Genomic DNA, 23,260 nt, shown 5'->3' with positions numbered 1-23,260 from the left:
TGTTGTTTTTCGACTATGTGGTTATGATTTTATCCCTCTTTCAATGAGGGGAATAGAGAATTCTGTTTATATTGGTTGGGCTTCCATTTGTTATTTATTACACAGGCGGCTTAGTTAAGGAGTTTTGGAGATTCTTATTCGAGGAAATGTTGATGAGCGCAGCGGAGCGTAACAACCTTAGGCCATTTCCAAAAATCAAGTATGAAATATGGAAGGGCAGCCAGCAAAATGGCTGAATTGCTGCCCCTCAAATAGAGCCACCTGAAACGGTCGCTTCATCGTTTCACCCCTAACACCGGTCCTGATCATTACACTTTTTCACCGTGATGACGTCTCTTTTCCTTCAGGGATGTCTGTTATCATTTTCTTTTTATTTTGAATAATCCCCTCGTTATCCTTTTTATTGAGTGAAATTTTGCAGATATCACACCTTAGTACACGTTCCAAGCAAATTTCGAAATGATGCATGTATAATGAGCCCCTTTTTCAACTAAATTGAACATTATCTAACCAAATGAGCAGATTCGGGAACTAATTGAAATACTGATATGGAAAATATTTTTTTTCGGTGTTCTCAGTAAGAAATTGATTTCGGTTGGCCCACTCTAACCTAAAAAATAATAGATACTCAACATTACCTTACCTTCAAAATATATTTCGATTTAAAAAATGACAATTTTTTCAGATTTATTCAATCTATACAACACATTGTTGAACATTTGGATTTAGACGGTGTTGACTTGGACTGGGAATTTCCAAATGATTTGTTCAACAACGAAAAAGTTAATTTTATTCACTTATTGCAAGATATTCGACAGAACATCAATAACTCAATGAAGAAGTACCTGATTTCCGTAGCAGTGGCAGCTCCAATTACAATAGTAGAAGTATCATATAATATTCCTGAAATAAATAGGTACGTTCTTGCATTTTAATTTATTGATATTACGAATTATCTATGGAAGCATTTCTCTTGTCAGTTGTTTTTCTGAATTGTTTGAATAATTGGTGTTCAACAGAATATTGAATTTCTTGACAACTTGTGATTCAGGAGAGGATTTCATGACTGGATACATAGTTATCCTGAAGGTAGAGTTGCGTTCGTAAGGGTCTTACTCTACCGAGCATAATCTGAGCTTGGGGTGCCTCAAGGTTCTATCTGGGTACCGCTTTTTTTGTTCGACAACGACACGCCGGAGAATTTGAAGATGTGTTTATAGTTATGAAAGATATCGATAGTGATCGAAACGGTCTGGAACGCAAATTCAGTCATCCAAACGAGACAAGAATTAACTCTATTCTTGGAAGAAAATGAAATCGATTTTCTTCTCTTGGGTGAAACCTATTTGAAGCCTACCAAAGAATTGAAAATAAGAAATTATGAAGTGTATAGAAAAGACAAAAAACATGGAAGAGGAGGAGGTACAGCTATCTTGTGAAAAGAGGAATTGTAAATTACGAACTACCACAAGTTCTAAGAGCAAATATCAAAGAAAAAGGGGTATGAGTTAAAATGAAAGTAGATGAAATAAACATTTACTCTGTATACCGATCCCCGATAATGGTTTGAAAGAAGCCGATATGGAAAATTTCTTCCGTAATAAAAAACCTACTATAATTATTATTATTATAATTAAACATAGATACCTAATTGTAATGCACCCTGACTGGAATAGCAGGAAAACAAATCCCCAAGAAAATGAACTGAGAGCTAAACCAGACAAATGTAGTAGTTAGTACTAGATCCAGAAGATTCCTTTAATGTACACGAAATTACAGGTACGATGGACGTATTGAAAATAGCATTAATGAAAAATGTATCTGCAAATTATGAAAAAGAAACCATGATGGATCTCTCATCGGGTCACAGCCCAGTGATCTCGTCCTTAGAAATTGGAACAGACAAACCCACGCACCGAAAATCAATTAATTGGGTAAAATTCAAAGAAATCCTCCAAACGAAATGTGTGATGGTATAAAACAGAAAAGAGTTAGACGAAGCAATCGACGTTTTAGAAAAAAGAATAGTCGAAACTAAAACACAGTCCACTAAGATCAAAGGAATAATGCTACCTTTAGACGTGAGAATATTATTAGAGGAAAAGAAAAAGGCGAAAAAACAGTATAGACGTATATTGAAACCCGATGACAAAGCTATACTGAATGAATTGACCAATGAAGTGAAAAACAGACTCAGACAAGTATTCAACGAAGACTGGGATAAGAAGCTAGAAGGACAAATACGGAAGATCAATCAATGTAGAAAATGACGACAGCACTATCTGGACGGAAAACGAGAACGAATATACCAAAACAGAAGAATGTGAATCAAGTAGCTATTGCAAATGAAGAAAAGGCAGAAATGTTTGCAGAATCACTTGAACTTCAATTTAAACCGAATCCAAAAATTAACGACGACCAATTTAACCAATCAGTTGAAATACATGAAAATATAACAGAAAATGATCACAATTAAATGGAAGAAGATCCAAAAGAAGTGTTTGAAGAAGAAATTGATGAAATTATCAGAACATTGAAAAATAGAAAAGCACCCGGAATAGACGGAATACAAAATCAAGCAATTAAAAATTTACCAAGAGATGAAACCGTTGAAATAGTCAGATTCATATTAAAAAAAGTATATTATCCAAACAAATGGTAAACGGCAAACATAATCTTAATTTGGAAGAAAGAAAAAGTTAAGAGAAATTGGAAGAGAAATTGGAGAATCGGTGATAGGACCACTTCTGTTCATTTATACATGACAGACATGCCAGAAATGAATCGATGCAAGATAGCCCAGTTTGCAGATAACACCGCTATTAACTATCATAGTAGAATGCGGAAAACAATACTGAGCAGTTGCAGATAGACCTAGATAAATGGATGGGATACTTCAAGAAATGGAGATTCGAAGTGAATACGATAAAAACAGTTGCAATCTACTTCGGAGAAACAACAGTAAAGAAAGAGAAAGCAGGAAACATCAAAATAGAAAATCAGACAATAGAATAGAAAAAGGAAGCAAATTATCTGGGAGTAATTCTAGATGGAAGAATGAACTTTAACAAACGAATAGAAGAAAGCAGAAAAAAGGCAAGGCAATTGCACGGGAGGCTCTACCCGCTGCTCAACCCAAGAAGTAAACTTTCTTTAGAAAACAAGCTGAGGATAATAAAAATAGTGCTAATACCAAGCATAGCGTATGGAGTAGTAACCTGGTATAATACGAAAGACATAAGACAATAAGAAAGTTCAGTAGTAAAGCATATGACAGCAGAAAGCAAAGTCCGCATTTATAAGATAGTGGTAAGACCAATTTTAACGTATGCAGCTGAGACCCGAGCCGAAACAGCCAGAACAAAGTCGCTACTTAGATCTACAGAAATGAGAAACCTGCGCACAATTAAGGGAGTAACATTACGAAACCAAATAAGGAGCAGCGTCATACGGGATGAGTTGAAGGTTCAGGATGCTGTTCGATTTGTACGATCAAGACGCCGAAACTGGAGGGACCACGTAGACAGAATGGGAATTGATCGATTGGCAAAGTGGGCAAAGAACGAAAGACCCAACACTCGACGCCCTCCTGGCCGACCACCAAAAAGATGGCATGAGAGCTGGACATCTACGTCACAGGAGGCTGGATAAACAGAAAATAACAAGATAAAAGTCTTAAGAAGAAGTGGAAAAAAAAGAAGTTGTAAAGCATAGTGAATACAGCGGTTGGCGCCCAGTGGTAATTAACAAATCAGAGAAGAATTGAAAATAGAAACTATTGAGGAAATAGTCAACAAAAAAAGAAAGAAGACAATAGAGACGTTGAAAGAGCATAAATAAGGAAGACAGATAAGAGGAATTACCTTTTTCAGAGAATCAAATGAAAGAAAATAGTGACATGTAGAAGGGAGAAAAGTCTTCCAATATATATATATATATATATATATATATATATATTTTTTTTTTTTGAGAAAGAGCAATACAAAATATTAATTTCAAACAATCAAGCATATGTGTCGATGAATCTCAGTATTAGCAGAGGAAATGTAACGGGGCATCATACATTTCAACGTATGATACAAGAGAATAGATAAAACCTCAGCAAAAACTCTATCTCCCCGTATCGATGTAGTGACTGGTTTGTGTAAACGTTTACAGAATAAGCTAACATAATTTATATTGAAGGACTTCCTCTTCAACCAAAACAAAATTTTCTTTATCCTCTCTTTTCGGTTGACGACTCTATAATTTCCAATTGGATCCTAAAACAAAAAAAAAAGAAGCAGAAAGCAGTACTAAATATTAATTTTCATTATATCGATTTGAAGTTAACTACCCATTCTAAAAAAGAATCTGAAACTGAATGGATAGCTTGGAAACCATCATAATTTATAAATCGGACAATCATTCACCAAGTGGTCAATGGTCTCTTCTACACCACACTCACATAGTGGGCTATCAATAGAATGCCATTTAAAGAGGGTACTATTACAACGACCATGACCAGTTCTAAGTCGATTCAACATACACCAAATTTTCCTAGGAAGATTGAAACCTAGAACTTTTTCTGAGGGATCAACGATAAGACTTTTGTTGAAGATGTTAGAAGAAGTCCATCCCGAACGCCAAATTTCCTTGTCGCTTTCATTGGATTCAAGGAAGGTATTAGTCCATAAAGGTTTGCGTGATTTCAATCCATCAGTTCTAGAATTAGACAACTATAGGAAATGGGAGAAATTATAGTAGAGGCGTAGGGAATAAAATTCCAATGCTTATGCAAAAAGAAGACATAAGAGAGGCAATATCGAAAACCCTCGGAGTATGGCATGATGATGAAGTTGGTGATGGTTCTTGTAGTGATATGGAGTGACGTGTCTCTTTTTGACATATTATGCAGATGTGGGCCCATTTCATGAAATCCGAATTCACTGAAAGCCGTAAAAGTCATCGCTCGACCATCTTGGTCGTTACTCGTTATTATAGTACCAAGATGTTCTAGCCGGTGGATGGTATCGAAGCCTGTTCATAGGAATAGGGGGAGATATCTTGCCAGTTATATAAATGGAACGCTGTATACTGAATTGGTTGATGCATGTAGCTTCATTTTTTGGAGTCCTGTGTTACCTTGTAAATATCTCTTCAGCTCATTGTCATTATTCTGTGAATTAGGAAAAACCAAACCTCATGAGAGGGGTACTTTAAGAATCCGAAGGTTGGTGTAATGGTGGTCTTGGAACACGCGAATTTGGTTGTAACCTCCCACAAAATCCAGTATGTAGAAGACTTTCTTGTCTCGAGAATGGGATCGAGAATGTGTCTGGTCATATGTAGAAGAGCCGTTGGTTATTTTGACTTCGGCAATGTTAAACTCAGCCACATATACTCGGGTAGTGAGTTGGGAGGTTCTATCCAGAACTCTTTGATTTTTACCAGCAGTTCTGGTGACTAAAGAAGTCGACGCCAGTTTTGATATAAATGATAAACCTGCATGTGGAATCTCAACAAGGTATAAGTTTTGGTCTCGACTGTGGTCTTATTCTCTAGATTTATCTTAGGTGGAGTCCCAGCGTTACCACTTACCAGGCTCTTTGGAAGCCGGCTCCTAGTCTATTTACAGTCTGGCAGCTCGGTATTCGGCCGCCCGATTGTAAATCAAAGACTAAACTTGACTACTCGACTAGAAGGCGCTCTGAATGCTCGAAAATGGGAGCCTGGTGTAATGAAGTCAACATCGTCATTAGAAACTTGACACTTCAAAAAAAGGAAAATTCTATTAATTACCCATATACTTATATTATTATTTATATCTACAAAATTATAACATAATCCTAATGATAAATTAAACCTATTTTTTTTAATGCTGGATTTGTATTCAACGATCATTTATTAAATCTGAACTACTGATAAATGTTTGGTGCCAATTATTGATTTGATGTACTATTCGTCAGAACAGCTATATTAAGCGATGCCAGCAGCTTCATTGCTTTCAGTAGTCATAATATCGGATCTAATTTGATCTCGAAGTATTCAATATTCAGTTAAGTCTCTTGTATCACCTACTCAATGATCTATCTCGATGTTGCTTATTATTTCTGCAGAGAAATGGAAAGTTGATCATACATTTTCAGATTAGTTGATTTCGTGAACATAATGAGTTACGACTACAATTTCTACTCCTGGTTGACTCCTTGGACAGGTATGAATGCTCCTTTATATGCCAGATCAAATGAGTTCTTCTATTTCGCAACTCAAAACATCAATTATACATCGAACTATTGGGTGAGAAAAGGACTGAACAAAGAAAAAATAAACATTGGGCTACCTGTTTACGCACATACATATAAGTAAGTACTGATTCTGAACCCCATTTGTTTGAAAAAATGTAAAGATAGTCTATTTATGGGATGTTAACTGGAAATAAAACTTCATGGGTATGAAACACGCCATACTGTTACCATAGCCTTCCCCAGACATCGTACAGCTAAATATGAGTCTTCACCAAGCTTTAATGGTCACTAAATTGTACAAGCGTTTGCCTATTAAGTTAAAATCAATGAATGGAAAGTTACTATTATTTAAAAGATGCTACTATAGTGTTGATGAGCTCCTTAAGGACTCCATTCATTAAATCTGTTTTTGTTTTCTTTGAATGGGTATACTATTTTATATGACTTATCCTATAAATTTCTGAAATTTCGAAAAGGAAGAACAAAATTTATTATTATTATTATGAGTATGATGACAGAATCCTCCTCAAATTCAGAATGAAAAGTCGAAGGTTTATTTTAAACATATAAACTCAATTTCAACCTTGCCACCTAGTTTAACCTGTTACGGAAATATTGATCATTTTCTTCGTTATTTTATCTCTATTTTTATGATTTTGGTAAAGTTTCAAGAAATTTCAGGCTTGAAATTATTATTCTACGTTTGAATGCGAAATTCTTTCTCTGTAGTTTGGGAATCCTCTGAAAAATAAAAATTTTTGATGACAATATTTAACGAATCGATAGTCTAATTTTGCCTATTAATCCTTCTAGGTTACTAGCTTTGAGATAATTTTTCAAAATTTCATATGTTGAAAAATTTTTTCTTTGAAAAAATATTGGGAATAATGATTCAGAATTCACAATCCATCGTAATGATTGACGTCATTCTTGGGCTTGGAATAATCATGGAATAGATGGGTTCAGAAATATTCATTTAAAAATGTTAACGCAAAGAAAGATTTTGAATTTCTGGAAGGAAGATTTGGCGCAAATTTCAATAATGTGCTCATACTATATGTCCAAAACTAGGAAATTCAATACTACAGAATATGATGAATGTAGTTTTCACGAAATATTTAGATACGATTTAGATCTAATTAAACATTGTTTGTTATTGGAGAAACGAAAAATGACCGATTGCCGAAATAGTTGATTTTTCAAGTTCGAATAGGTGTGAGTGCCCCCAGTATCAAGAAAGTATAGAACTACTCCCTAAAAATTGCAGATTCGTTTCTAAATTGATATTATCAGCGCATTCGTTCAAACATTTTTTTTAATATTAATATCTAATGTTTTTTAGGTTAAAATCAGCTGAGAAAACCTATTTAGGAGCACCAGCCATTGGTAATGGAGTTCTAGGTGTGGGTGGATCAGCGAAATATGGAGCAATATGTGAATTCATGAAGAGTCAAAATCTCACTCCCGTGTTTGATAAAGAGACGAAAAGTCCGTATGTTACTAATGGAACTGAATGGGTCTCGTTTGAAAATGAAGAGAGTATAAAATACAAAGTGAGTTTCCCTTCATTCCTGGTTTTGCCTATGTCTATAACACAATAATACTCGTAAATATATTTCTATTATACAAAACTGTGGGCTGTCGCGGCCAGATTATCCAACAGAGTCAGATAATTCCGGGTTTTTCAGTAGCGGTATTATCGGGTTTTCACATAATGTTTCGTTCACTATTGCTTTAGGCACTTTCAGATGTTTCTCGGTCGTAGACTGTAACTCAACACTATATTTCTCCAAACTTGTTTTTTGTACGTTTGTATCTGGTAGAAAATTCGTCTTAGTAGAGGGATTCTGTGACTAATCCGCTTTCCCAAGAGTTTGAGGAGCGATTTCATGAAGAAATTCCTTCATCGGTGGTAGGTTCGTCTAATGTTGGGGCTTGACATTACAAAACAACAGGGTACGTTGAAGGCGGTACAGAGGAATTTATTTTGAATGATTTGTAACTTAGTGTATAGGACGCGGAATCTCGTTGAATCGTTATTTACAAGTTCTATATTATTTTATAAGATTGGCGTGCACATGTTCGTGCAACGACAGAGCAACGAAGACAATTTGGCAATTTACTTTGATTAGCCAATTCCTGCACCATTCTTTCATACGACCTAGGTCATCTTGAAAGCATTTGCTTGCAAATCAGTGTTTTTACCTGGTCATGATAGAAGTATCATCATCATATATGGCTGGAGAGGTAAAAAGCAATTATTTAACAGGTTTGCAACAAGAATAATCGACGTTGTTATTACGATACTTGCTACTTCCAGTTGTTATAGAGTCGGTGCTGCTGATGGTGTATAATAGGTATGTGATTTCTTACTTCACTTATTCGTTGTTTCTCCTTCGTTTCTGGTTGGACGATTTGAATAGTTCAGGTTGTATCCCTGGATCCTGGAATCCCTGTGTGATATCTTCAGATTTGATTTTTTTTTTGATATTGAGGTTCTCCTGAGAGTCTTCTAGTTCATCCCTCAATGGTTGAAGTGGGAGCAGACTGTGTCTTTCAGGCTGCTGATTGGGACTTGCCTTGTTTTGAGGCGATATTCAACTCTCTTGAATTGTGTTTATGTAGGGCTGCCATAAATGTTGGAACATCGACCGAGAGAAGAGGCACAGAAATAGGTTAAAATACCACACAAAAATTAAAACCTCATCTGAGAGGTATTCATTCAATAATAATCCAGGGTTTCTAGGATTATTGACTTTTTTGCACTTGGTAATTCATTCGGACATATCCACTGAAATAATAACAATAAACAAGTAGGTATGGTACCTTTTTTTTAGGCTTGATCCTCGGTGCCATTTTTTTAACCCATTTAAATATTTCAAAGTTTTGGCCTTTTCAAGTAATTTTTTCTCACATAATTATAAATTATTATTATAAATATTATAAATTTCGTTCTTAAACCACTATTGAGATCTTATAGAAAAGAAAACACCCGTTCCACATGAACATTGTGTTCGAGAATTGCGAGAACATATTGGCACATTTTGATCAGATTCGTCTTTATTTCATGTTCTTTTATTTTATTGAGAAATGATATCTATTTATCGTGTATGATTTTAGCTTTGCACTCACCTGACATTTCTACGAAAATGAAATAATTCAAATAGGAACATACATTTTTCATAAACGGAATCTTCAAGCGTGAAACCTTTCCCATTCAATATACTACAGTTTCTTCTACTAGATTTCATTAAGGAACAGCATTCAAAAACATTCATACAAATATATCGAATTTTGTCAGTGGCCATTGGCCGAGTCCATTCAACTCTTTCTCAGTACCTATCCACTCAATTAATTTGTACTTTAATAACAGTAATTAATGATTTTTCAATCGGTTTGTCAATAAAAAATGCTTGACTGTGTAGAAATAGAGTATAAAGTTCTAAAAAAGAGTCGAAAAAAAAAATCGGTTACAGCTTTTAAGGCCCTTTTTTCAGCTAAGAAATTTTTTTTCAATGACACCCATAGCTTCAGCAAGCGTTCAATAGCTAGAAGTAGTGAAATCCATCGAATTCTAGAATAAGAAAGTACATTGCTGTAAGATGTTTCTGCATACTCACGAAAACCTTCCATCGTTCGATCCTTACAGAAAATATCTAAAAATATTTGAAAATTTTAAGACCAATAGACTGCACAGAAATTGACATCATATCGGCGGAAGTGGAAGCTGTTGTGTGAAGTCTATGCGCTGGACAACCGATAGTTTTGTTTGAAAAAATCTCTTCTTATTAAAAAAAACTCGACTTTTTTTTACTTCGAAGTAAATACCTATTTGTGTTATCCGCACTGACAGCGAAAATATTTTATATGGAAATAATAAGGTCCTCTAAGGACTCAATACAAAATAAAGTGATTGTATAAGACGATTTATTTGGACATGTGCCCAATTTTGATCATTTTATTTTCAATCCTTCGGTTTCTGAAAAATAATGTTTGAGCAACGGAAACATCATTTCAGATTTATGATTAGGGGAGAGCGGGGCTGAAAGTGCCGCGGGTAAATTGTGCCGACGCGAATATCTCGTAAACAGAAAGAGATAGATATAAGATAGCAGTTATTCACGTAATGCCTAACAGTCCGGGACATGCGCATGCCAGTTTAATTCCGTCCGCCGAAGGGACAGGGTGTCAGTGCATGTGTGTGTATTCGAGCTCTACGTAAGTAAATATTTTCGTCTCAATACTTTTTGGTCACAAGCTGGCATTTTTCGTCCTTTTAATATGAAAGTTTTAGTAAAATGTTTGTCGTTTATCCTAGTTTGTTATGCAGTATGATTATAATGCTTAGAGCGCTTTGATATTTATATGTAGGGCAAAATATCACACTCGCATAAACGGGGTAAAATGTGCCGTTCATGGGGGGCTGCTTGTGCCGCGGCACAACCAACCCCACGGCAACCTTCATTGTTTCTGTAATACTTAAGTTTATGCGAGCACTTGTGGAAGATATAAAATACTTTTTGCCATGATACTTCATCCTGTATTTATTGTCTTTGACAGAATGAGGAATTACAAGCGGAAAACTCAAAGGGGAACTACATCCCAAGATCTTCTAAAAAGAGCGGCTGATGCAGTCATCAAGGATGGACGTAAATTAAAAACAGTTGCACGTGAATTGGAAATTTGCCATACAACTCTTCAAAGGTATGTCAAAAAAATTAAAAGTGGACTTACTCCTTCGGTTGGTTTTAAATCTAGAATGGTGTTTAGTGAAGATCAAGAGGCACAACTGTCTGAGTACATTTTGAAAAGTGCCTCTATTTATTTTGGTCTTCTACCAGAAGAAGTACGACAACTTGCTTACCAGTGTGCCGTGAAGTTTAATGTTCAACACATCCCACCATCTTGGCATACCAATGGTAAGGCTGGCAAGGATTGGTTTACAAACTTCCTGAAGAGGAACTCTACTCTTGCAATAAGAACACCAGAAGCTACCAGTGCCGGACGCGCGAGCTCGTTCAACAGATATAATGTAAATCAATTTTTCGAAAAACTTGGCGACTTGATTACAAAATATAATCTTACTCCTTCACGTATATGGAATTTGGACGAGACTGGTGTCACAACTGTGTTAAAACCGAAAAAAATTTTGGCTGAAAAAGGAACAAAGCAAGTAGGAGCAATTGTTTCATCTGAACGTGGAACTTTAGTCACTGTTGAGCTAGCGGTGAGTGCTCTGGGAAACTCGATTCCGCCGATGTTTGTTTTCCCGCGTTTGAAATTTAAGGACCTGTTTATCCGAGGTGGTCCTCCTGAGTGTATTGGGGCTGGTAATCAATCCGGTTGGATGACAAACAAAGAGTTCTTAGTGTTTATGGATCATTTCATAAAGCATACTAAGCCTAGTCCTGATGAACCAGTGTTATTACTACTAGACAATCATTCATCTCATATTGATATTGATGTGATCGAAAAGGCCAAGAAAAACTCTGTTATATTATTATCATTCCCACCACACTGCACCCACCGTCTGCAACCCCTGGATGTTGGTGTCAACGGCCCATTCAAAGCATACTGTTCTAAAGCTCAAAACAACTGGCTGAGAACTAATCCCGGGAAAACTATGAGCATTTATGAAATACCAGGTATTGTAAAATACGCTTTGCCGCTTGCAGCAACTCCTATCAATATAAGCAACGCATTTAAAAAGGCTGGCATTTGGCCCTATGACCCAAATATCTTCACAGACAAAGATTATGCGCCGTCTTCTGTCACTGACCGCCCGATGCCAGAAAATCGACCCTCACAAGATACAGACCACTTTCCTGTCCCTCTAAACAATCAAGAAAGGACTGCTGAATATCTTAATGACTCAAATAATGTCGGCTGCAATATAGAGATTGAGACTACTCCATCAATTCTACAGCAAAGCGACTGCAGCGTTGAACCATCAGGTAATCCAGAACATGTGGGACGTCAATGCTCTCAGGAGACTACCCCTTGTTGCAGCTTCCAACTTCCTCAATCATCAGCTGATAACAACGCGGGAGATGAAAATACAATAATTTTCTCACCAGACCTCATAAGACCACTGCCTAAAGCACCTCCTCGATTAGTTGGACGCAATAAAGGACGTAAAAGAAAGACAGCTGTTCTTACGGACACTCCAGAGAAGGATGCTTTGGCCGAAGAACATGCTAATAAAAAGAAGAAAAAAGAGATTGAAACTACAAAGAAGGGTAAAGGAAAATGCACGGGACAAGGTAAACAAGCAAAAAGAACGACTAAGAACCCCGCTAAGAGAAGAGTCTTGCAAGATGATGACACTTCTGATGAGGAACAAGATTGGTATTGCATCATATGTTGTGACGCATATTCTAATTCTGCCCCTAGAGAAAAATGGATTCAATGCATAGAATGCAAGAATTGGGCCCATTCACAATGTATTGACGATGAAGAAAGCCCAGCATTTGTATGTCCAAATTGCTATTCTGATCAGTCATCTATAGAGTAACTGGTTTTGTTTTCTCTAAAAGACCAAATATAAGTTTTTTAATTTACAATTCGGAAGAAATCTTCTTTATTTTTTTTAATGTAGTCCTGAGAGACTGATATATTCAATAATTGATCTCATTTGTTCAAAAATAAGTTCAAATTGTTGACTGAAATGTGTTTTTATATTTGCAATAGCTAAATAAGTAAAGATATTATGTTTTTCTTTATTATTATGCTTATTGTTATATATAACTGAATTTTAAGTTATGTTGATTAGTTAAAAGTATAAGCAATAAATATATTGTTGAAAAAAATTGTGTTTTTAAATCCTAAATTAATTTTCATTCACGTAAAACACCTTTAATTATCAACGGCACAACCGACCTCAGCTACGGCACAACTCGCCCCAAAGTGGGGTTGGTAGTGCCTTCCCGACTTTGCTTAAAAAAATGACCTTTTCTTGAAAACCATTGAAATTGTGTCAAATCTGTGAGTGAATTCTTATTGTAGATTAAATTTGGCTTATGATGAACTACTTCTTTCAGAAATAGTACTTTTCTTATCCGAATCATATGAGAATTTGTCAAAATCGGCACGTTCAGCCCCGCTCTCCTACTGGAATCCGTTGAGATTCCATGAAAACAAATTTTGTTTCACCTACTCTATATAAGGAAATATGAATCTCATACCGGTCAAATTACTGACCGGGACAATTGAATAACTAACCGGGACACGGGGACTCAATGGTCCAAACCGGCGTACCTACCGGGACGTATGGCAGCCTTAGTTTAGTGTCGCATTTTGCGTCCAGTGTATGAGATAGAAAAAAAATTATGGCACATTTTCAGGCTCGATTTTTGAGAGAATTAATTGGTGAAAACTGCAAATTCGAGCTATAAGAGAAAAGGCTGTAGGATGTTTTTGTTTCATGTTGATAGCACTAATAATAAAGAAGTTATGAGAACTTTTCATTTCATGCCATTTTACAATTTTCTCTTATTGATTGAAAACACCAAATTAATTCTCTCAAAAATCGAGCGTGAAAATGTGCCATAATTTTTTTTCTATCTCAAAGGGGATCTGAGACACTATACAACGAATTTGGGACATCCGATACAGTTGCTCTGCGCAATGTTGAAGCTTTGGCATTTATGACACTGTTGAGTTTCCGGGGGTTTGTGTGGTTTTTAAACCATCACCACCAACCCACAGAGACAGTCAGTTCAGATAAGTCACTTCTATGGTTGTCTGTGAAACATCCATCATGGGCATTTTCTTGGAACTTGTTCTCTTTCATATTTATAATTTCCTCATTAGGTGTAGTAATTTTAATTGTTTTGTTTGACTATATTGACTATATATCATCAGATCATATTTGAAGTTGAAGGTGTGCTCATTCCCTTTTCCGAATGCTGGAGAAACTTCAGAATGATATTCTATTGCAGATTGAGGTTTATCGATCACGCTTGACTTGTGAAGAAGTCGTATCTTGCTCTTCGATATCTATACTAATGTCAACATGCTTTTAACACTAATTCTCGCAAGTACCTAATCGAGACCCTGGTGTTGTCTGTATTCTTTTACAGTCTCATACTTTGTAGAAAAATTAATAGGTATTTCGGGTGATGTGCATGATGTTCCTGTTAGACATAGAGGTAGACTCATGTTGTCTAGATTCGGATCAGCCATGTTTTACCGATCATTTACATTTACACCATTTTTCATAGCATTCCTATTTTTTTAAATACCAGCTCTATATACGAATTAAACAAAAAGTTTTGTGGGCAACTGCTCGCGACCCAACTCAGTTTAATTTTAGTTGATGCTTGTTGTGAAATTGATTGGCTCACATATTTTTGATACTTTAGCGGGTTAATCATTTGATAATGTTTTACCTTCAGTGTTTTTATGAAGGATTGTTTTGATCTTCTGTATGCGGTTGAGTCGAGTTCCAAGAGCTGGACTTCGCCTTGATACTTTTGCATTCTGCATATATATGTAACAGTATGAAATAGGAGACTTCATGATAATTTTATTCTATACAAATTATAATGGTCCTAATTATGATTCAAATTGATAACCCAAAAGAATAATTCCATGATATATTTCTAGTAGGTACACATTTTAATTTATCTCACCAAACGATTGATCGAAACAATGAAAATAGAAATCTTTCTGGTCGAAAGCTTCCATAAAAATCCCCTGAGTCCTTTTCAAGTGAAGGAGTCTATAGGCTCTTTTCATAGAAAGGGTGGAATTGGACAAAACCAAATTAACTCGGTGTAACACGATAAAAACGTTACAACCATCTAGAACAACACTGGAATTTTTCTAATCTAATACAATTATGAAAAAAAATAATTTATCCCCAAAAAGAGAGAGTAAAGAGGAGAATATTGAACCATTCAATCATGTGCATATGTTTCGTCATATATTTTTATGTTGATTTATTTCTTATGTACATTTTTTAATTAATTCTCTCAGAGATTCATATAACTACATTTTGCTCACATTGTTTCATCTTCATAATATTTGTTAAATTTTCATTTGTACATTTTATACTTTCATCTATATTTCTACAATTATATTTATCTTTGTTTCGCGAGGCGTTCACAAGCCAACTTCTAAGGTGGGCGTTTAATGCCAAGATCACTGATAGAATTGTCAGTATTGCACTCAGTGATCTCTTCAAAATACACCTTCCATCTCCACAGCGGAGCATGGAGTTTCTGCCGTAGCACAGTTGGGTTCAGATCCACGTTCTGCACCTTTGACACATTTATGACAATATATATTATTCCAACAGACTTGGTATTGAAGTAGCAATCGAATTGTGTCAATATCGTGACAATATTTCATTAGAAAAAAATTATTGTTTTATTGCAATTAACTCTTATTTTCATGTATATTTCCTTTACAGACTGAGTTCGTGCTAGACAATGGTTTTGGAGGCGTTATGGTCTTCTCTCTTAATTCCGATGACTTTGAAGGAAAGTGCAAAACTGGTGACAAATTTCCTAATACCAAATTGATACATAAAATTTTTCTTGAATGAAACTTTGTGTTTCTTATTGTTTGAAATCTATTATATTAGAATACTCGACTCTTCATAATTGTGATCTAACTATGAATAAATATACATATACCTGAATTATTTTTCAATCTTTATGTCGTTGCTATCTCCGAGTAGATCTTGATCCCTGTTCATTAGTTGAGACCGAAGCTCCGTTCAGCTTGGAATTATTTGGAATATTTTTCGCATCATCTGTTATGCTCCAGATATTCTAGAGAAGGGATTTTTCTTTTTGCAACATAAGATTTACAATATATTTGATGCAGAGGAAGAGTGAAATGATTCGGACTGGGGCATTAGCAGATTCCGATAAATCGACGTCTTAAAAAGAACCCAGATAGTGGCAAAATACCTCTACAAGTCTACCGAGAAGCAGAACAACCAGTGAACCATTGAATAAAAAGTGGCACCGTAAGGTCGCTGTACTCTAGCTTCAAAAAGGTTCACTGAAAGCCACCGGAAAATGCTAAGTATAGGTATTAGTTACAGTAAAGAGAAGATAGCACAGCCTGGGAATTCAGCAAAACCCGTCTGAAAGTACAGTACAGCAGGTATCATCAGAAATTGCTCAGATGAACAATTGTTTTATTAGTTTATACCGGGTGGCCCACCCCAGACGCGGATCTCATTTTGAGGGACTTAATGAAGATGTATTCAAAATATTTTTTTGTGATGTATATAGAATAACTAGAAGCACAATTTGTAATTATTTTCATATATACGAAAACAAAAATAGAGACCAAAGTTATTTATTTTTTTCATATTAACATCCTGTATATGAATTTTCGAAATGAAATCAAAATGTCAAATAATGATGAGTTTCTTCAGGTCACTTCAGCCACTCAAGAGAAAATAGCAAAAAATTGAAAATATGAAGTTGGTAATTAATGAAGAAACCAGTTACGCCACCGATACAGACAAGGTTTTTCGGATAGACATCGACTATTTCTATGCAGAAAAAAATTTTCAACTCTGGATAATACAGAGTAATCATAATTAATTTTCAAAAATCAACTACAAGTAATGGCCAAAATCTTACTGAAAGGGGTTTAGGTGCAGGAAAACCTTATAAAAATAGTTTCAAAATCAATTTTTACGCATGGGGAAGAGCAAAGAACGATAAAAGAGGAGATAAATTACTAAATCATGGCCAACGCATACGACATAGAGAATGACGAACAACAAGGACCAACATTTAGCGGACCACGAGGATCTAGCTATATTGACTTAACAATCACAAGAGGAGTAGAAATCAACGAATGGACGATACTGGAAGAAGCAATATTAAGTTTACACAAGAACATTACTTACGAATTAAAAACTTACTCAAAAAAGACAACAAAGAAACACAAGACTTATGACTTTAACAACACAAACTGGGACAACTTCAAAGTGGCACAGATGAAAAGATTGGAGATGGAGGAGTGGAAGGTTGACACCAAGGAAGAATTGGAGATTAATCCAAACCGACTGCAAGAAATATATAGAGAAACACGCATTGAATACATTGCAAAAAAAAGAAAGGACGACACAACGGACTGGTGGACAGACGAAATACAAGACTACAGACAAAAATTGAGATGACATAGAAGAAGGGCACAACAAGAACTAAACGAAGGGAAACGTAAAAATGTATTTTCTGTGCCAATAAAAAATACATAAATAACCAAGTAGCTCCTTTAACTGAACTCTCAATTTGTGTATTGCTTGTAATACTTATCCGGATTGCCTGGTGTCTTAGGTTATTCCTTTATTTAAAAAAGGAGACATGGGGAAGTTGGAAAATTACATATAGACCAATTCCTTTAGTGCCTGTCTTATCGAAGGTGTTCTAGAAGATAATTTGTCATCAATAAGTACAATATTTCGAGGTGAATGATCAGTTATAATATCACAAGAGCATGTAAAATATTCGATTATACACCGAATCACGAGACATGGTTCGAGAAACACCACGAGAGTGCAGCTAGAGTAGTTTTTCGCGAAATACGTCTAGTGAAGAGGTTCGTATAATCTATTCAATATGGATCAGTTGAGGACCATTGGTAAATTCGCTTTTTATTGATTTGGCGAAGGCCTTAGATTGCGTGGCGAGTCGTTTGTTGCTGGGAAAACTTGAGGCATATGTGTGTTCCAGGGTTAGTTGTGCTCTCATTTCATCCTACCTAACTAACAGATTTCAAAGTGTGTATTATAACAATAATTGGTCTGATAAGAAAACAATTTCATTGGGTGTACCACAGGGCTTCGTTTTGGGTTCTGTATTATTTACCTTCCTTTTTTCTCAGGAAATATAGCTCTATCCCTGTAGCGACGATAACTTAGCTACCGTGCTGGGGGGAGAAGCTGCTGCGCTGGACAACGTTTTTGACTGGTTTACGTTAAATGGGCTAGTTGCAAATGACCAGAAGACAGTTCAGTTGTATTTCTCACTCAAGAATATGGATCTAGTCTATATGGCTAGTACAAAGTTTTTGGACTAACTGTCATCCGCTGGGATTTCCACGTTGGCCTGTTGACTGATAAAGTTTCGAAAAATATTTTCCTATTAAGACCAATGTCTCTAAGATCATCTAATGAGGATTTAAAAGTAGCTTATTTATCGTTGGTTGAGGCTGAATTGCGTTACGGACCCTTGACTTGGGGAAACTGCTCTTCAAGTGGTAGAATTTTTGCTCTGCAAAGAAGAGCTATTAAAATTTTTGCATGATTGTCATATCGGAAAATTATAGAACTGCATTCATTAATTATAAAATATTAACGTTTCTTTCTCTCTATATTTTTGATGCATTGATTTATACTCATGTTCATGAAAATGAATATATCCAAAATGGAAATCACCATGAGTATCCTATTAAGGGAAGGGACCCCATCAGGGCAAATTTCTGTAGATTAATTTCAAAAAGATCATTCCATATGTCGGTTAAACTATATATTAAAATTCTTTCTCTAACAAACAATTTGCCTTTAAATAGTTTCAAGAAAAGAATGAAAAAGTTTTAGCGGAGAATGCATTCTGTAGTTTGGCGGGACGTTCTCGAGCCAAATTTACGTAGGTGTGCCCTTCCCTAAGGATAAGGCGTGTTTCGTCCCTAGATCGCTGGTGGACTCTTCAGTAGGGCAATTCAGCGATCTCTGCCTAAGACACCCTCCCATACCATCGTGGAGAGGTGACTCTGCTGCAACGTGGCGATCCTCATAACCAGCCAGGCCGTAGTAGAGTGTGGCGCGACTCCCATAATGCCATTTTTCCGGCAGACAATACAGTCCCTATAATAGTGTCGAGGATTTTGAATGTATTGGCTCCATTCTGAAATCAGTTGTTCTCGATCAATTCTAGTGATCAATAGTTTTTCATTTCTAATTAACAGAATTTTATTTATCATTTCAACAGTGTGTGATGTTCTTACCAGGTACCAGTCTTATCGTACATGCAGGGTGAAATAAGACACACACTCAAGGGAGTAACAGATGAGGTTTATTCATAGTATCACCAACTTTTACATTACACGAGATACACAAGTTATCGTGTGAAGAAACAATGATGCCGAATCTAGAACTCTCTAGTATATCTCTTATGGAACTGCCTATATCGGCTTATATGCATAGTTATATATCAGAATATAGTTTACAAATTATCATTGACGACATAGTAACAAATCATTGGTAATTCAACAATGAATTCCAATAGTAGCTACCTTGCGGAAATATCGCTACTGAAATTGATATTGGAATTTGACCTACATTACAAGGGAATGAGTAAAATACAGATTGCAATGTTTATCCCATACTAGATTCTCATATTTTTAATTTTGTCAAATGATTCATACTCAAAAATTCCATTTTCAACTTAATCAAATGTCTTTCGATATTCGAAACGCTATTATGATATTAATGTAGGAATCAATATCACTTAATTGATTCCAAGATTTCCCTGAACTTGATAGTGAATGATTCTTGGAACTAGTTATCATGAAATATTCTAGATCAATTCTTGATGTATTCCAATGAAATGATAACGTGGACGGAAACATCTAATCTTCTCAGAGAAAGACGATAAGTGACTTGAGAGTGAGTTCTAGGATATGATTCAGTGATTCCCTAATTTCTTTACTTGGAAGTATTATTTGCGCTAAAATGTCTGGAGAGCAAGTATTGGATTGACTGGGTCTTAACTCGATGAGAATTCCATCAAATCGAAATTAAATAACAGTTATTTTATTTCAAATTTCGTAATATTCAAATCTCTATAAAAATTAATATAAAATATCGAAAGTTTCACCTAATTCTGATTTTTTTTCCAATGTAGTAGGTATAAGAACTACGTCCTCTACTAATTACTAATGTCTTCCAGAAGGAAATTAATGAATAAATATTCATCATATCAAATATTAATTCAATAGAATGAAGGATCAATGAGAAACTTGTGAAGAAACTTCATGATTAAAAATTAATTGTACCATTTCTTTTGGAATTTCAGGAATATCCGAGTTGGACAAAATTCTGAAGAAGCAATATACTTTTGATTTAATAAAAGTTGGAAATAAAAACAGTACTTAATTATATTATCATTTCTTGTAGGATCATTTGATCCTGTACCATTACTCTTAATATGATAAAACTAGTGAGCAAGCGCGGTACCAGAGGGGGATCAAGGGGGTCATGACCCCTCCAAAATTCATAATATATTTTTTTTTAATTCATAATTTATTATTCTCTTTATAAAGATATAGAAAGACGTCATATGAATATAACAACATATAAGGTATATAACAAGTACACATTACAAATACAATAATTACATTATAGTCTTAATTAAATAGAAATCATGTAAAAATATCACTGTCTAAAAATTCCTGCACACTATAGAAAGCAGTCTTCAACAGCATCTTTTTCATCTCCAGACTGAATCGCTTTTCATCCAACCTCTTGAAAGCATTTGGAACTTTATTATAAAAAACAGGACCCCAATGGTCAATGAACTTTTGGGATGAGGTAAGTCGATGGTAAGGTATTTCTAGAGCAGATTTATTTCTTGTGTTGAAAGCATGTTTGTTCATATTTCTTGGAAACTGTTCAATATTTTGGTGAACATATTTTAAACAGGCTAGGATATACATGCTTGATATTGTAAGTATCCTCCCTGATACAAACGAACTCCTACAGCTGTCTCTGGCTTGAAGGCCGCAAAGTGTTCTAATTGCCCTCTTTTGCAGTCTAAAAACTCTAGATGCTTCCGATGTTCCCCCCAAAAAACTATTCCATATGAGGCCAAAGAATGGAAATTAGCGAAATACGCTAACCTAGCTATTTCGTCTGAAGAGCACATTTTTATCCTACGAATCGAAAAAAGTGCCGCTGACAACTTTCGGGTTAAGACATCTATATGGGTTTTCCAACCCAACCTACTCTCCAGATGTAGTCCGAGTAACTTGATAGAGGATACTTGTTGAGTTGCATGTGAAAGCGAAACTTGTTGAGTTTTTGAATCGTTTAATTTTAACCTATTTGCCTGAAACCATTCTTTTACCCAAACACAAAATTCACCCTCTCACGAATCTCTTTCGGGTTTGAACCCTTAACCAACACAGAGGTATCATCAGCATACAAGGTGATCCCATAACATTCCATACTATCTATGATATCATTGATGAAAATGAGGAATAACATCGGTCCCAGGACAGAACCCTGCGGCACTCCCTTACCAATGACTCCTACAGCCGACCTTCGATCCATCCACGCAACCTGTTGCCTTCTGTTAGCCAAATACGAAGATATCAGATCGAGTGATATCCCTCTAACACCATAATATTCCAGCTTCTCGAGTAAAATGTCATGATCGACGGTGTCAAAAGCCTTTGTCAAGTCGAGGCAGATCAATTCAACTATTTCATGATTATCCCAAGCAGTAGTAGTCTTCTTAATAACTTCCCATATTGCCGATATGAATGATTTTCCCTTCCTGAAACCATGTTGATGATTCGAGAAAATGTTATTTTTATCAAAGAACCCAACCAATCTTTTCTTTATTATGATCTCAAATACTTTAGATAGAGATGGCAATATTGATATGGGTCTATAATTTTGAGGTAGGTTTATATTTCCTCCTTCATAGATAGGAACCACTAGGGAATCACCCAACACTTAATATGCATTTCAAGCAGAAAATGTACGAAATTCTCTAACAATGAAAAAGTGTAAATAGAATAGGAGCCTTTCAATTTCAATGAAAAACAATTAATTTAATTATGTTAAATCGGTGTGTTTTCTGAATAGCTGTACATGCTTTCAGTGCAATGCTGAGCAATGCTGTATAGTCTGAATCAGTGCTGAAAATGGTCCTTAGAGTATTCGTTTGTTGTTAATGATTATTGATTTCATCAAAATCAATAATCTGTAATCTGTTAATCTGTAAATGGATTGATCCATTTCGAACAACAATCAAATGTCCAAATATCTTAGAAACAAGTACAATACATAAATACACAAATTTTCGATATGTGTTGTTTCTTCGTTTCTTGAAGATGATTTTTGAGCACATTGTGACGCATAAACTTTATTGAAATATAATTATCGTGTTGAATGTGAATTGAAAATCGAGATAGCATTTAATAACAGTAGCTAAAAGTTTTTTCGAAAGAGAGACTCAAAAGCAATGTCTGAGTAGATATATTTGACGATAGAAATAGGTTTATTTAATTCTAAGAAAATAAGGTTTTGGAAAATTTCATTTCCTAGGTGCAAAAAAGCTCAAAAAAAGATAGAAGTTAGCTCATTTGATGAAAAATTAAACAATGGAAAGATATCTGAAAAAGTTAAAATGTACTGATAAAAAAATCAAGAAGATTAGTAACGAGGTTCAAACTTATTTTCTAAAATTTCTACATTTCTTCTGTAAGCTTTTTAGATATTGGTATTCAATGCACTACAAATTTCCTCACTTTTTGGCAATTTTGTTCCTCATCACAAGCTGCCTGAATGCGCTTAATTAGTTTCAGACGTTTCAGTGTTTTCTTCAGAGTAGACTTAATTTCAAGAGACCCTTCAAAAAATAATTCAAGCATGTAAGATCAGGAGATCTTGCAAGCCAGAGTCAAGAGTGCTGACATTCTTTTGGAACCCCGTATTATCTTGAAGTTCCGGGAATCTCACCTTTGCCCGTGAGCATACGAAATGACTCATCCGAATATCTAAAAGAATTTCATCGAAGTCCGGTGAAAATTGGAAAAGTCATAGCTCTGTCAATGATTTACTGTTGATCAGTCTGACAGAAATCAAGTGTCAAGGTTGTTCTAAATGGTCTAAAATTCATTTTGTGAGTGAGCTTCCACCTTCTGTGAAACCGGAGGCAATATATTCAGAAGCAATATCATAAGGGCATCGAATTTTTTCAAAGAAAAATTGAAAAAAACATGTTGCTGAATAATACTTCAATAAGAAGCATGAGTGATGGTGGCAACAAAAA

At 35.3% G+C, this 23,260-nt stretch overlaps 2 protein-coding genes and 1 long non-coding RNA gene across 7 annotated transcripts in view; 2 read left to right on the top strand and 1 right to left on the bottom strand.

Annotated features, from left to right (window-relative positions):
• Positions 1-15,873, top strand: part of LOC123675036 (acidic mammalian chitinase-like) — a 32,956-nt gene extending 17,083 nt beyond the window's left edge. For 4 of the 5 annotated variants that reach the window (XM_045610268.1, XM_045610269.1, XM_045610267.1 and 1 more), the window contains 4 exons: positions 686-916; positions 6,129-6,344; positions 7,570-7,780; positions 15,643-15,873. In XM_045610268.1, the coding sequence (XP_045466224.1) occupies positions 686-916; positions 6,129-6,344; positions 7,570-7,780; positions 15,643-15,777 (793 nt within the window). In that variant the 3' untranslated portion in view covers positions 15,778-15,873. The remainder of the gene's footprint in view (positions 1-685; positions 917-6,128; positions 6,345-7,569; positions 7,781-15,642) is intronic. The other variant, XM_045610271.1, reaches the window with a different exon arrangement.
• LOC123675034 lies at positions 10,254-12,856 on the top strand. The gene is made up of 2 exons (XM_045610264.1): positions 10,254-10,445; positions 10,788-12,856. Exons 1-2 carry the CDS (start codon positions 10,354-10,356, stop codon positions 12,739-12,741), a joined length of 2,046 nt encoding a protein of 681 aa, XP_045466220.1. The 5' UTR covers positions 10,254-10,353; the 3' UTR covers positions 12,742-12,856.
• Positions 15,874-18,712: 2,839 nt separating the features above from the next.
• Positions 18,713-21,312, bottom strand: LOC123675042. The gene is made up of 2 exons (XR_006746746.1): positions 19,206-21,312; positions 18,713-19,105 (listed from the first exon to the last, which is right to left on the bottom strand). It is a non-coding gene; the product is annotated as an uncharacterized LOC123675042 (long non-coding RNA).
• Positions 21,313-23,260: the final 1,948 nt, after the last annotated feature.

Source organism: Harmonia axyridis, chromosome 3 (assembly GCF_914767665.1).
Source record: "Harmonia axyridis chromosome 3, icHarAxyr1.1, whole genome shotgun sequence".
NCBI lineage: Eukaryota > Metazoa > Arthropoda > Insecta > Coleoptera > Coccinellidae > Harmonia > Harmonia axyridis.
This window is presented reverse-complemented; position numbering and strand designations above follow the sequence as displayed.

What these genes read in the sequence shown, in the direction of transcription:
- LOC123675034 (XM_045610264.1), top strand. Translation starts at nt 10,354, where the DNA reads ATGCCTAACAGTCCGGGACATGCGCATGCCAGTTTAATTCCGTCCGCC. An exon ending in TGTGTGTATTCGAGCTCTAC is followed by an intron (nt 10,446 to 10,787) that starts GTAAGTAAATAT and finishes TGTCTTTGACAG; the next exon opens with AATGAGGAATTACAAGCGGA.